The 14,278-nt window shown below is 39.5% G+C and overlaps 1 protein-coding gene across 1 annotated transcript; it reads left to right on the top strand.

Moving 5' to 3' along the window:
* The first annotated feature begins 7,769 nt into the window (after positions 1 to 7,769).
* On the top strand, positions 7,770 to 13,375 carry LOC149170408 (uncharacterized). The gene is made up of 4 exons (XM_089425565.1): positions 7,770 to 8,010; positions 8,816 to 8,915; positions 11,317 to 12,329; positions 12,483 to 13,375. The coding sequence occupies exons 1-4, from the start codon at positions 7,770 to 7,772 to the stop codon at positions 13,373 to 13,375; spliced, it is 2,247 nt and encodes a 748-aa protein (XP_089281691.1).
* The last annotated feature ends 903 nt before the right edge of the window (positions 13,376 to 14,278 follow it).

The following is a 14,278-nucleotide window of genomic DNA, read 5'->3' as shown; positions in this document are numbered from 1 at the left end:
CCAGACTACCAACCTTCATGACTTGTTAAGTCAACAAAACTATGATGATCTAGGAATTCTTCCCTCTCTTATTTTCGATCATAGACATAAAATGTTAAAAAATATCAAGTAATCTCTTTCTTTCTTAAAGTTTGATAGACCATATTGGTCTTAATGGAAATTAATCATCATCATCACCATCATCAATATTTACTTTAATAATTTTAATATGAATTAAAATTTTATATTAAAATATTAAATGTGTATGTTTGTGTATGTAAAATTTTATGAGAATTTTTTTTATCTTTTTTCAAAATATTTAGATGGAAGGCGATTTAACCATCAGTTATAATAGTATTAAGTAATCCAATAAGACTAGGCAGAACTAGAACTAGACTTCATGGTGACCATTTTCTTAAAACGATATATTCAAACAAATTAAGTTAGATTGGTTTTGTACATGTGTGTGTATACAACAATAGAGTTATTAAAGTGATAGTCTATCTCCTACACTTTTGGAGTTTTCCCGATTATAGTTTTTCAATTTAATTTGCCTCGAATGCAACAGGGATTTGTTGGAATGGCAAGATTGAGTTGTGAACTCTCTACAATCTGAGTGCCCCATGATTATTCATGGTGTTAAATCCATATATGTAGTCAAAAACATATTTTAAACAAGAAAATATCATGATTTGACCAAAAATTGTTTCACCCAATTCTAGCTAAAAACTCCAAAGCATAGAATAGTTAGACAATGTTGTTATTAAGTGGGTCTTTCTTGTGTGGTTAAGAGAAGTTGTTATCCTCCCACCTCTGTTGAAAACATAGTTATGAAAATCTTTCCACTTGTGAGTTTAATGGCACAAGAAAAGTACCAACAATTTAACTCTCTTTTAAGTTCTTGAGAGTGGAATGAGATGTTTCTGAACATTATAAACCCTAAGGTTTGACTCAATTGGTTAAACTATCCAGTTAAGTCATGTTGTCTCCTAGATGCCATATGTCACAGGTTCAAACCTTTCAAGGTTACCAATCACTATTATGATTGGTAGTTGATTCACCCTACATCTAAATACCCTAAGGAAGAGGAGGGATCATGTGATGTTTTTCTTTATATACATGAGGGTGGGAGTGAGGGAAACATGAGTGACTCATGTTTCACCCCACCCTCCCTATATATATATAGAGAGAGAGAGAGAGAGAGAGAGAGAGAGAGAGATCAACCAATTAACCATCTTCCCAATGTATGTTACTCACAAGGATGTCATGAGTCACAAGTTAAATTCTAGTCAAGTAAATTAAGGTTAACGGTGACAAAAAAAAATTCAATTTGAATGCTCCAACATTAATACTATCATGTAATTTCCACTTGCATCTACACTACAACATTAATCGTATGTAAATAATAAGATTGTTGTCCATTAAAATTATCTAAATTCTAGCAAATAACAAAATTTAAGGAAACATTGTTGTTTCTTTTCAATAATTATAACTTCTTATATGGCCATGGGTAGTAGAACAGACTATGATAAGGTGTTCTATTAAGGCACTTTGTGGTAAATAGGTCATCGGTTTGGAACCTTATGGGCACAAATCCAACCATGAGTACAAGTTGGTGTGGCTCAGGTTGAATGTGATCCTCATGTGATTTTGAAAGCTTAGATGCCCCTAGGTCATTGTTTCTCAAGTCACAATAATTTATTTAAAAATAATTAAGAAAATGGAATTACCTAAGCTTAGATTTACTAAATCTCAAATGCTAGTGTAAACATAAATGATTTGAAGTAATGTTAATAACTAATAGAAAATGCAATACTTTCCATAGAATCAAATCCCTCAACTTTAATATTAAGGATCCTAAACTTACTCTCACTAAAAATATAGAGGCATCTCTATCATAATATCAATTCCTCAATATAGGGTAAAAAAATAGTGCTTTACCCTAATTAATCCATATCCTCTTAAACCAATAAGAAAGTTCCTTATATGTGTGATATTTTGACAAAATCGTCCCAACAATCATAACGCATACCATTAAAAGCACATGACAAATAAAAAAACATAATTAACATGTAGAATTTACCATTAATATTTTGTATAAAAATATAACAAACATTTAATATTTTTTTCAAAGATTTATATCACTTTAATTATTTGGTATAATATTAAAATAAGATGTTTTTTTTTAATGATATGGATTTCATTACATTAAAAGTTAAAAAAAGTGTTTTATAATTTAGTATGAAAGAGAGGTTGTCACATACAGTTATATTATATTATCTTATATTGAAGAATTGATATTATGATAGAGAGGGAGTCTACACTGCAAGTTTGTATTTTTGATGATTGAGGGTTTTTTGTAACACGCAAAATCTAGAAATATCAATAAATTTTTTAATTCTTATCATTACTTTGAGTGAATTGTTAATCTCATGTTTCTAAATTTTTTAATGAAATGAGTATAATAATTACTCCAACAATAATAATATCATATCACATAAAAGACTCACCAAAACTTACCATATATGAAAACATTACATTTTTCCTATTTCTCAATTCCGTTTCTTTAAATAATACTCAAATATCAAATTCTTAAAATGCAAAAACAACAAAAAAGAATTATTATAACTTATCTGAGTTGCCAAAAAACCATTGAACGAAAATATAACATTGACAAAGTGAGATAAGGGTCCATGATCCCTAGCTGCCAACATTGAAAACATGTACCTCCTTCCCATGGGTTTCCACACTTGATAAGAAACAAAGTAGCTACATTTGCCTAAACGAGTTGGCATGTGTTTATAACCATCAATTATAAATTCATGAACTTGGTACATTTGAGATTGAAACTTTTTAAATATCAATGCCCAACACATATACATAGGAATAAGAGATTGGCGCTCTTCACCAAGTCTCCAATGTTAGTATAGTTTTCTTAATATAATTTTCTTATTGGCTATGTAATTTGCTTCACATTTTTTTTTTTCAAGGGAAAAATCGTAATCTTTCATTAGTTTTGAAAAATTACATATAGTAGATGCCATAACCATATGCATAACTGCTGGTCGAAACCAATTCATAGTTGGACAAAAAATATTATGTGCCAAAGCCATAAACATAAGAGAGTTGTACATATTCACCACGCAGGGTGATTCAGAGTTTCATAAACAGGATAGGTTTTCATCATAAACATATACATATATAACAAAAAATTGAGCCATTATGTTAATCAAAAAATTTGTGCCCGGTCCCTCCGGGCATAAAAACTGTCAATATAAGGCCGATGGTAAAAATGATATTGTTCTGCTCCCTGCTATTCTGTTATCATCCACAGTCCTCTCGGTTGTGCCGTGGTCTCCTTGGATAGCTTGTCAGCAGCCTCGTTATATTCCTTGTAAATGTGTTGGAAGATTATAGTGTTAAATTGTGCCTTATAAACCATGATCTCATCCAGAATATTTTTGAGGGAATGTGCATGACCTGTATTTTTACAGTTGAACCCGTTTATGATGATTTGTGAGTCCCCAAAAATTTGAATGTTATTGCATGAGTGTGCAAGTGCAAAATGCAGTAAATGCTTGAGGGTAATCAGTTCTACATAATTGTTTGTACCCTCCCCCAAACCCATTTTTGTTTTGTAATAGTGTTGGTCAGACAGGTATAGAAGTGATCCTCCCCCACATCCATGAGATTGGGCTGCTCCATTGAAGTATGCCCATGGGGTATTTCGATCAATAATTCCATAGGCGTGCAAGCGAGCTGTAGAGGGTTGTGTCTCTTCAAGTATTTCTTGGTAAGTAGCGATAACCTTTGCAGTGATGAGAGGCCAACGTGTTAGAGAACCTTGGAAGATGATTATGTTTCTAGCCAACCAGATCTTCCAGCATACAAGGAGGGGTATGCATTGGGACTTGTTGTCTGTGTGTATGCTATTCCAATTTGTCCACGCCTCGGTGATCGACAGACCATACCAGTTGCCCTGTTTTTGGAGGAGGTGAATAATTTGTTGCCAAAGTTGTGCAGTGAGGGGGTAGGTTAAGAAGAGGTGCTCATTTGTCTCTACTGCCTATGTATAGAGGACACATCTGTGCGGCCCAAAATGTGATCTGTGCATGAGGTTTTCACCCGTTGGTGTCTTGTTGCGCAGCACATTCCACATGAGAAGTCTGGCTCGTGGGGGAGCTTTCAATTTCTAGATTTTTGACCACCATTCAAGGAGAGTTGGTGATTGACGATCCCATATCAGGTGTTGATAGCTTGTTTTTGGAGAGTATTTCCCATTCTCTGCTGGGGACCAGATTAATTCATCAATTCCTTTTGTTATGCGAACGTGTGTTTCATTTAGATAATATATATATCCCGCCCAGATATGATGCCAAGGTTCTGGTATGCCCAAGTTTCGAGCCGTGTACTAGACTTGTTCAAAAATGGAGCTGCTACCTCTGTCTGTGATCAAACCGATCGTTTTAATCTGCCTCTGATTTAAGAATAGTATAAGATCAGGAGGTAAGTGGTGCATATTGCCCCCACCAGACCATGGATCCAGACCTATGCGAGCCATGTTGCCTTCCTTGATTTTCCAGGCAAGTCCCTCTCGGATGCTGGGCATGGTATGGAGAATGGATTTCCAAACAATTGATATCCCAGTTCGAGGCCAGGTTGGGTTACGAATCCAGTCCATGAGGTGCTGAGACCAGATGTATTTATGATAAATAACCTTGGTCCAGAGATTCTGAGTAGTGAGTAAGGACCATCCCATTTTAGCTGCAAGTGCTTGTGCAAAGGCATGGAGGTCTTTTAATCCCCACCCACCCCATTTTTTTGGTAGGGAGATTTGTTTCCATCCCACCCATGCATAGGGCTTACCTTCTTTATATCCATTCCAAAGGAAACAACAGCATATCTATTAGATGCGAGCAAGTATCCCTCTAGGGATCCATGCCAAAGTCATCCAGTACACGGGTGTGGCTTCCAAAACAGATTTTATGAGCACTAACTGGCATGCTCTTGAAAGGAAGCAATGGTTCCAATTTTTTAGTCTTTTCTCCACTTTTGTGATGAGCCAGATCCAATTTTCAATATGATAGTTGTGAGGTTTAAACCAAAAGCCCAGGTATTTTAGCCCATCCTCCATAAGATGTTGCTGGAAAGGGAAAAGATGGGCAGCATTTCTGGCTTCCAAGGGAGAGGTGAAGGAGAGAGTGATGGTAGACTTGGAGTGATTTGCTTCCATGCCAGTGGTTTTTGCAAAGAGTTTGAGGATGTCATGGAAGGTTGATGAGTCCCTCTGACTACCATCTAGGAAGATGAGTACATCATCGACAAAAAGAAGGTGAGTGAGGTGGCAGAGTGCATTCAAATGTAGACCATGAAGTCAAACTTCCCTTTTAGCTATTGTGAGGATTTTACTCAAGGCCTCCATTACAATAAGAAAGAGCAGAGGTGAAAGTGGGCATCCCTGCCAAAGGCCTCTCTCAGCATGAAAGAAATGCGAACCAGAGCCATTTATGAGGACACTGAAGGTAGCAGAGGTTATTCAGCACATGATCGAGTTGATGAAAGGTGGAGGGAACCCCAAGTGGGTGAGGATCATTTTAATGTATAGCCAACTGACCTTGTCGAAAGCTTTGGCTAGATCGATCTTAAGAATGGCACCTTTAATCTTTTTATGATTGATAGAGTGAAGGGCTTCTTGTGCAATGTCGATGGTTTCATGAATTTGTCTGTTCTGTAGGAAGGAAAATTGTTTAGAGGATATGTGACTGGACAAGATAGGGCGAAGCCGGTTTGCTATGATCTTGGCTATAATTTTGTACAAGCTATTACAGAGTGAGATAGGTTGAAAGTCATTGAAAGAAGATGGGGAGTCGGATTTAGGGATTAGAGCAATGAATGTAGTGTTAATGGCATCATACATGTGCCCTGTTACTCTACATTCTTCCACCACCTTAAGTAGGTCGTTGCCGATAAGGTCATAGAAAGTAAGGAAGAATTCTATGGGCCAGCCATCCGGACCAGGGCTCTTGTCTTTCTTGAACCATTTAAGTGTTCCTTCCAGTTCCCCTAGAGTGATCGGGGTATTTAGCTCTTCATAAGATTCCTCATCAACGAAGCTGGGAAAGTGTCCAGTTGTTTGGAAGGCCATTACCCTGGCATTGTAACCAGATAATGGTAATGTAAGTCACGGGGAGGACAATTTCGACAATGGAAGCCTCACTGGGAGCCCTGAAGAGATTTCTGAAGTGAGTGGACCCTAACTATGAAATTTGACTGAAAGTAGATGCCATGCTTCCATCTTCCCGGGGCATGTGCCAGATGGTGTTTGAGATTTTCCTTCCTTTAGCATAGTTTTTAAAGAACTTTGTGTTTTCATCCCCTGCTTGTAGCCAGATTGCTTAACTTCGGAGGCGCCAAGTTTCTTCTCTTTCCTTTAGGATTTTGATCTTTTGGTTTTCTAGAGCAATTAGCTAATCCTTGGCCTTTGCAGATGTAAACCCTCTGTTCTACTCATCCAGAAGTGAGGCCAGAGAAAGTTCCATTGTAATGAGGGTGTTCTCATCTCTCTTGGATTTTTCCTTTGCCCATTTGATAGAGAGATTTTTGAGCATTTTGAGGTTCCAGCAGAAACATTTAGCCCAAGTGCTACTTCTAGATGGGGGATGGAGCTTCCAGAAATCATTTATCATTTGAATGTAGGATGGATCATTTAACCAGATGGAGTTAAATTTATAGCGTGCCCCCGGTTTTTTTTGTGGACTCGAGATCTCCATGAATATGGGGGAATGATCCGAGATACCACTAGACCCCACCCATTATCTGTAGAGAGATAGATTTTGTATCAAAGAGTCCTTTATCAGGAATCTATCCAACCTTCTAGATAATGTTGCTTCACCTATGCGGCCGTTTCTCTAGGTGGGGAGGGGTTTGTTCTTGGGAATGTCTGTCAGGTGGTGTTGTTCCAGTAGTCTCTCCATTAATTCAGTGAGCCTGTCAATTTGAGAATTGGTGCCCAAGGATTTTCCATATCCAATAGAGAAATTTAGGTCGCCCCCAATGATAATATTATCTGAGGCCATAATCGATAGGTTGAGTAGCCGATTCCAGTAAGCCTTTCTATGGTGGCATGGTCCATAGATATTGACAATACGCAAGTCCACTCCTAGATCAGAGGCGAAGATATCCATGCCGATGAACCCGTCTCCACCCCATGAGCTTCTCAAGTTTATGGTACGGGGGTTGTATCCAATTGCCAAGCCTCCAAATCGTTCAATAACATCCAGGGATTGAAAAATCCAGCCGAGATTCAAAGAGTCGAGAGAGCGAGAGATGAGGTCAGCTTCTCCCAAGGTTTCTTGTAGGAGGATGATGTCTAAAGATTCGAAGTCGAGAAGTCTTTTAAGGGCTAGTTTTTTGGGCAAACTAGCCATGCCCCTATAGTTGAAAGATAGGCACTTCATGGAGGCAATTATGCAAAGGTGTTTGTTGCTCTAAGTACCCGGTCCAGTGATGTTTGTCTGCCAGAGGCAACTTCTGCCTCTGCTATCAGGATAGCTTTGGATATATGAGATTTCCGACCCCGGATGGGTTTGTGATTCAGAGAGGTGGGTAGCAGGCCCAGGCCGAGGCCGGATCTGCCGTCCTGAGGAGTGACAAGTCGGGATCTAAGGTTGTATGGATGAGGGGAGACAGGGGGGAGAGATGAGGAGGTTTGGGGAGCAAAGGGGGGAATAGGAGGGAAGTATGAGGGGGTGGTGGAGGAGGTAGGGGGTAGAGGGGTGAATGGACATGGAATGGGGGTAAGAGTGTCTCCCAAAGATGCAGCATGCACATGCAATGCAGAGGTTGCAGATGAGGAAATAAAATCAGAGATAGGGGCAGAGGGAGTACCCGATGTACGAGCAGCTTCAACAGTAGCCCAAGCTCTGGTCATCGCCGGGGAGGGTGGACAAGGTCAACTGAGTGAATCCAGGGGAGACAGATGTGCCAATCCAGAAATTGTTGCAGCAGCAGATGCAGGAGGTCCCGAGATGGGTTCATAGCACGGCCCTGTGTCTTCCTCAGCTCCCGTAAAGGGTTCCTTGTCCTTTCACACTAGAGGGCATTCCTTATATATATGTCCAACTTTGTGACATCTTCGACACCTAATGGGGACTCCTTCATAATCCAATATTTGTATTCTGGTGAAATGCCTCCATTGGAGGGTGATATTTTTCTTTCAAGTTGTCCCTCGTGTCTAAGTGCACGAGAATGCGAGGTAGAGTTATGTTCTTTGATTGAATGTAGGTTTTGTCGTAGTCCAGATAGGTACCCAGGGTATTCTCGATGTGGACGAATACATCCTCGAACTAGTATTGCAATGGGAGCCCTGGTAGTCTCACCCATAATGGTCCGGCCCCGATCTACTCTCGTTCAGGGTCGAATAGCAGACTCCATTGCTTTAGTAATACCAGGGCCATTTCAATGTGCCAATAGCGAGATAAGGCCAGAGAGGTGTATTCTTCCAGAGAGAAATGCAAGGCAAACTAGCCTCGGGGTAGGATCTGAACCTCAGGGAGGTCTTTGAATATGTTTCCCCAGATTTCCTTTACCCAGCAGTTGAGTCGCTCAGCATAAGCTCGACCTATGACCCTACCCACCAGGACCTTCCCTGTTGTGTTGACCACTTCTCCCATGGTGAGGTTGTTGCCGAACGTGAGGGTGAAGTCCATTCGAGAAGCCCTCACACACTTAGATTTCCTTTTTCCGGTTCTAGGGGCAGTGGGATGATCGAAAAGCGAGTCAGGAGAGCCCAGATTCGCTTGCTATGGACCTTGAGCAGTTGGATTAACTTTAACAGTTGGGGTTTCGAGGCACCCAGAAGGCAGGCCAGAGTCTGTGGCCTCTGCAGCCGTGGGTGGGGTATCCGAAAAGGTGTGCTGCGCTGGGTCTCCAGGAGGGTAAGCATGCAACCAATAGATGTAGGGTCGCCAGAGAGAGGGGCGAGCAGTCCAGATCCGTTGAGGCTATGGAGAGGCAATTGAAATGGAGGCTAGAGGTGGATGTTCCAGGAAGGGTAACCATAGGCGAAGGGTTGTTGCGAAATGAGGCGAAGGGGTTACGGGGGATAGCTTGGGTCGACGGAGGGTTTGAATGATTGAAAATTTGCTGGTTAGGGTTAGGGTCAGCTGAGTAGTCCACTTCATCAAGGTCCATAGTGTCCATGCTGCAGTGGGAACAGGGCTTCCGTAACGGTTGGGGGGAGCAGCAGTCAGAGGGCTAGGGCAACAGCTAGCAGTCAGTGACAGCATGCCCTAGGAACAGTCATTCAACGGCGAAAAAATTACAGGGGGTAAGAAATAACAGTTAACATGTCTGTTAGTGTTGATGGGCCTCTGTTTCCTCATGGCAGAGGGCTCTGAACCTCACCGTCTGAGCACTGTTAGGTGACCGCCATGATCCGTTCCGAGCCTGCTTCCCTTCCATCTCTCCCTCAAAGGGTCATGTCATAAAATTTTGCTTCACAATTATTTTATCTTAATACATAATAGAATTTGAAAATTGCAATTTAAATTGAAGATCTCGAACTTTTTTATATTAAAGATTTCAATTTCATGTTTTTTTAGAAGATTGTTAATAACAAAATGACGTTGAATAATTTTAAAATCTCAAATAATCATTAAATTAGATAATAAATTACCATAAGCTTGTGATAACCTTTAAAAAAATACATAAGGATTTGTACAATTGTTTGATAAAAAACAAAACCCTATACATATGATAACCATAATTTTTCAATCTGGTTAAATTAAAGTAAAAAATAATAAGTAGATTAAGTTTGTTCAAGGTTAAATACCAATTTAAATATGGTTAAATTAAAGTAAAAAATAATAAATAGATTAAGTTTGTTCAAGGTTAAATACCAATTTGTTATAGACAATATTTATTTTTTAATAAATCTATATATAATTTACAATAAATATATATTTGGTGAATTAATTTGATTGAATAAGTTTATGATTTACAAAGAGATTAAATTATTATTTTAATTCTTTTTTAAATTTCTCAAATTTTCTACATTCCATCAAATATACTATTGTATACTGCAATAACAAACAGTTTTTTGCAATCCATCAACAATACTCTTGTAAAAAAATGATGTTGTAAATCACTAGCCTTGCATTAAACTATTTCAAATTTGATTAATTTTTTTTATCAATTTCTTAATTAATAAATTTCCGATTTTCTTTTAAAGAAAAATGAAAACAAAAACAATTCCCAAAAATTAAAACCTGGATTATATTATAGTCAAGACCAACCCTCATTTAATAGCCAAGTTAAGGTTTATTTCCATCTCACTATATAATATTAAGTCTTTGCCATTGAATTTGGTGTGTTATTTCATCTTGGTTTGCCTACATTGATTAAAAGACTTTCACTAAAAGAGGGTCACTAGACAAATCACAAATCATGGCTAAACATTTGCCTTCAAATTTCTAAACAACAATGGAGAATAGATTAAATCGTGTAGGACAGAAGTCCACTCTTAATTTGATCAAAATGGAGGACTATGCATCTCCATAGTTCATGTCTATGCATTTGTGCAGGAAATCCTCTCAGGAACTTGTAGCTTTTGTTACACTAAGTTTGTATTAAATTCTATGCAAGATCAATTTAGGAGTTGTGTTAGTTAGCGGACCTGCTGCGGGTGGTCGAAGAGAGCCGATCTACAGGATCCATATATCATGCTATCAATTCTACATTCATTGCTCTCATCCCCAAATCTGACTCCCCGACATCCTTTGATGATTACAGGCCCATTTCTTTGTGTAACTGCCTCTATAAAATCATCTCTAAGACCATTGCAAATCGTCTTAGACCTATCCTCTCCAGATCCATTGCCTCGCAGCAATTTGCATTTCTAGAATCTCGACAGATCCACGAGGCCATTGGACTCGCTCAAGAAGCCCTCCACTCCATCTGGTCGAAGAACCTAAAAGCCATCCTCAAAATCGATCTTTCCAAAGCCTTCGACCATGTCAGCTGGCTCTATCTCAAAATGATCCTCATACATTTGGGGTTCCCACACGCCTTCATCACTTGGATCATGGCCTGCATCATCTCACCATCCTTCAGTATCCTCATTAATGGCTCGGCCTCTACTTTTTTCCACTCTGAAAGGGGCTTGAGGCAGGGGTTCCCCCTATCGCCCCTCCTCTTCCTCTTGGTCATGGAAGGTCTCAGTCGCCTCATGGATTCTGCTAAGTGAGCTGGAGCCATTGGGGGACTTCGCATATCCGACTTATGCTATCTTACTCATCTACTTTTTGTGGATGATGTCCTTATTCTTCTACATGGCAGTGTTCGAGACTCTCGGACCTTCTCAAAGATCCTGCAACTATTTTCCGCAACTACTGGTACGCTGCCTAATCAGATGAAATCAACCATCACCTGTGCTCGCACATCTGTTCAGGAGACTCAGACAGCTCTACAGTCATTCCCCTACTCGGTCCACCCTCTGGATAGAGGTCTCAAATACCTGGGGTTCAATCTGAAGCCAACTTGCCAAAGGATCGCTGATTGGGTTTGGTTGGTCGCCAAATTGGAAAAAAGACTCTCTGGATGGAGCTACAGATATCTCTCTAGGGCTGGCAGATTGGTGCTCATTAAATTTGTGCTAGAGGCTACCCCGGTATTCTGGATGGTACTAGCCTGGATACCGAGGAACATCCTGGGGTGGATACAGCAGCTATGCAATCGATACCTCTGGAATGGGAATCAGGACAAAAGAATATTTGCATGGATCAGCTGGAAGAAAATCTCTTTGCCCAAAAAATGGGGAGGATGGGGGCTCAAAGAACTACCTGACTTTGCCAAGGCACTGGCTGCCAAGATGGGTTGGACTCTGCTTACTAGCCAAAACCTTTGGACACAGGTAGCCTATTATAAATACATTTGGCCCCAAAATATTCTGGATTGGGCCCGACTTCCAACTTGGTCATCAAAGGGATGTTCATCGGTCTGGAAGGCCTTGATACAATCCCTTCCCCTCATCCGAGACAATCTAGCTTGGCGAATAAATGATGGTTTGACAGGCAGGATTGGTTTGGACCCATGGAGTAACAGTGGGGGTAGACACATACTAAATCAAGACCTTATTGCTCACCTTCAGGCCCGGGACATCCGGCATTTCGCTCAGATAGCCGATCAGCAGCGCTCTGATATATTCACCCAAGCTTGGAAATCCGCCCAGCAACTGGATCTCCCTCTTCAATGGCATCAGGAATGGGACCACTATACTGAGGCATTATCTGAATCACACATTCGAATCAAACAAGGGCCGGACGAACTTATTTGGTGCTGTGCAGATCATGGTATATATGCTCCTAAATTTGGATACACAACACTCATATCTCATAGAATGCCCGATTCGATTCATTCTTAGTGGCAAGTCATTTGGAAGCTCAAGGCTCCACCCCGCTCCAAACTCTTCTTTTGGTGCGCCCTCAATGGTAATGTTCCCACAGGTGATCATCTTACGCACAGAGCCATCTTCGGCCCATCGTGGTGTATTTTCTGTAAAAATGCATCTGAGAACTTGGATCATATTTTCCTCCTCTGCCCTGTTATCCTCAATTTATGGAGCAACATCTGCAACCATTTGGGCATAGCTGGCAATTGGACTAGGATTGATATTCCGAGCGCATGGGATACTTGGTCACACAGTCATCCGGGCACAAAACTTCTAAACCTCCCCCCTGTGGCTACCTGGCATATCTGGCTCGCTCGGAATCGAGCCATCTTTGAAGATCGATTGATAACTTGGAGCCGGGTAGAGGCCTCCATCATTGCTGCTTATCATGAGTTACCTGATCCACCGCCTCCTAGGCCTCGATCCATACAGCCCATGCCCAACATCGACAAATCTACCCCGTGGGCTTTCTTCGACGGAGCTGCAAACCAAGCTGGGTGTGGAGGGGGTTTTGTTCTGCATATAAACGATCACCATCGATACCTTGCAAAAATGGGTTTCGGAAATGGATCAAATAACTTTGTTGAGCTTTCTGCTATCCACAATCTACTTCATTATGCATTATCACATCATCATACAAAGATCACTGTATTTGGGGATTCAATGGTGGTCGTAAACTGGATTAACAATGTCACTACTTGTCATACACACACACTCAGCAATTTATTACATGATACACTCACTCTCAAAGCAGCTTTTAACCATTTCTCTTGTCTACACATTTACAAAGAGCATAACAGTGAGGCTGACAAATTATCCAAAGAGGCCTCGACACTTCCCAGAGGCGAATGGCTAATAGTGGAGCAGAATGGAACAGAGGAACATCAATTTTACCACAGGCCATTCATAGATCAGAGAGAACAGAGGGACAATAGTCCCGATAGCTGACAGTTAATGAAGACTATTTTGATATGACGAAATGTACAGAACAATGGATATATAGATTATAAATCAGAATCCTTTTTTTTATAGCGAATAGGCTGAACAGCCAGATGAATGTACACAGCTCAATTTTGCAACTACTTTCTAAACAACACCTTGATGAGGTGAATTTTGTATGAACAATACAGTAATGCCTTGGCATCTACTATATGTAATTTTCTAATATTAATGAAAATTACTGATTTTTCCAGTGGAAAAAAAAAAAAAAAAAGGAGTTGTGTTAGTTAACCATATTTTATAGCTAATTATTATTATTATTATTTTTTAATCTCAGTGAAAGGATATATAATAATATACTTATAGTAAATATAAGTAATTGGATTAAGATTTGGTATGAAGTTATATTGTTTTAATAAATTAAGACATTGAGAGTATGGGTTGTTCTCGTATCTACCCAAAATATTTCATAGATAACTTTTTTTAGCTCAGTAAAGGAATATATGGTCATATACGTATAGTAAATATAAGTAAATGGATTAAGATTTGGTATGAAGTTATATTGTTTTAATAAATTAAGGCGTTGGGAGAATGGTTTGTTCTCCTATCTATCCAATTAATTACGAGAGGAATTTTTTACTAGAATGGTAAGTGCCTCCTTCTATTAAGGATGCTTGGGCTTTTGCTATGTCATAAGTTATTGGTATTTTTTTTAAAGTACTAATATTGAGAATAGGGAAATTTTGACATCTTATTTTTCGTTGTATGTGAATTTTTTTAAAGATAAGTGACTTGAACCTATGGTTTCTCTATAATTATGAACTAATTGCTTTATGACTAGCATAACCATATAAATTAAATGGTCGGTAAATTCCAATAGGCACCAATTCATGATAAACATCAAAACACTTA

Source organism: Pinus tabuliformis, chromosome 4_2 (genome assembly GCF_031772625.1).
Source record: "Pinus tabuliformis cultivar Carrire ecotype Pingquan chromosome 4_2, CPIR1, whole genome shotgun sequence".
Classification (NCBI taxonomy): Eukaryota; Viridiplantae; Streptophyta; class Pinopsida; order Pinales; family Pinaceae; genus Pinus; species Pinus tabuliformis.
The sequence above is the reverse complement of the archived record's forward strand: the minus strand, read 5'-3'. Positions and strand labels throughout refer to the sequence as shown.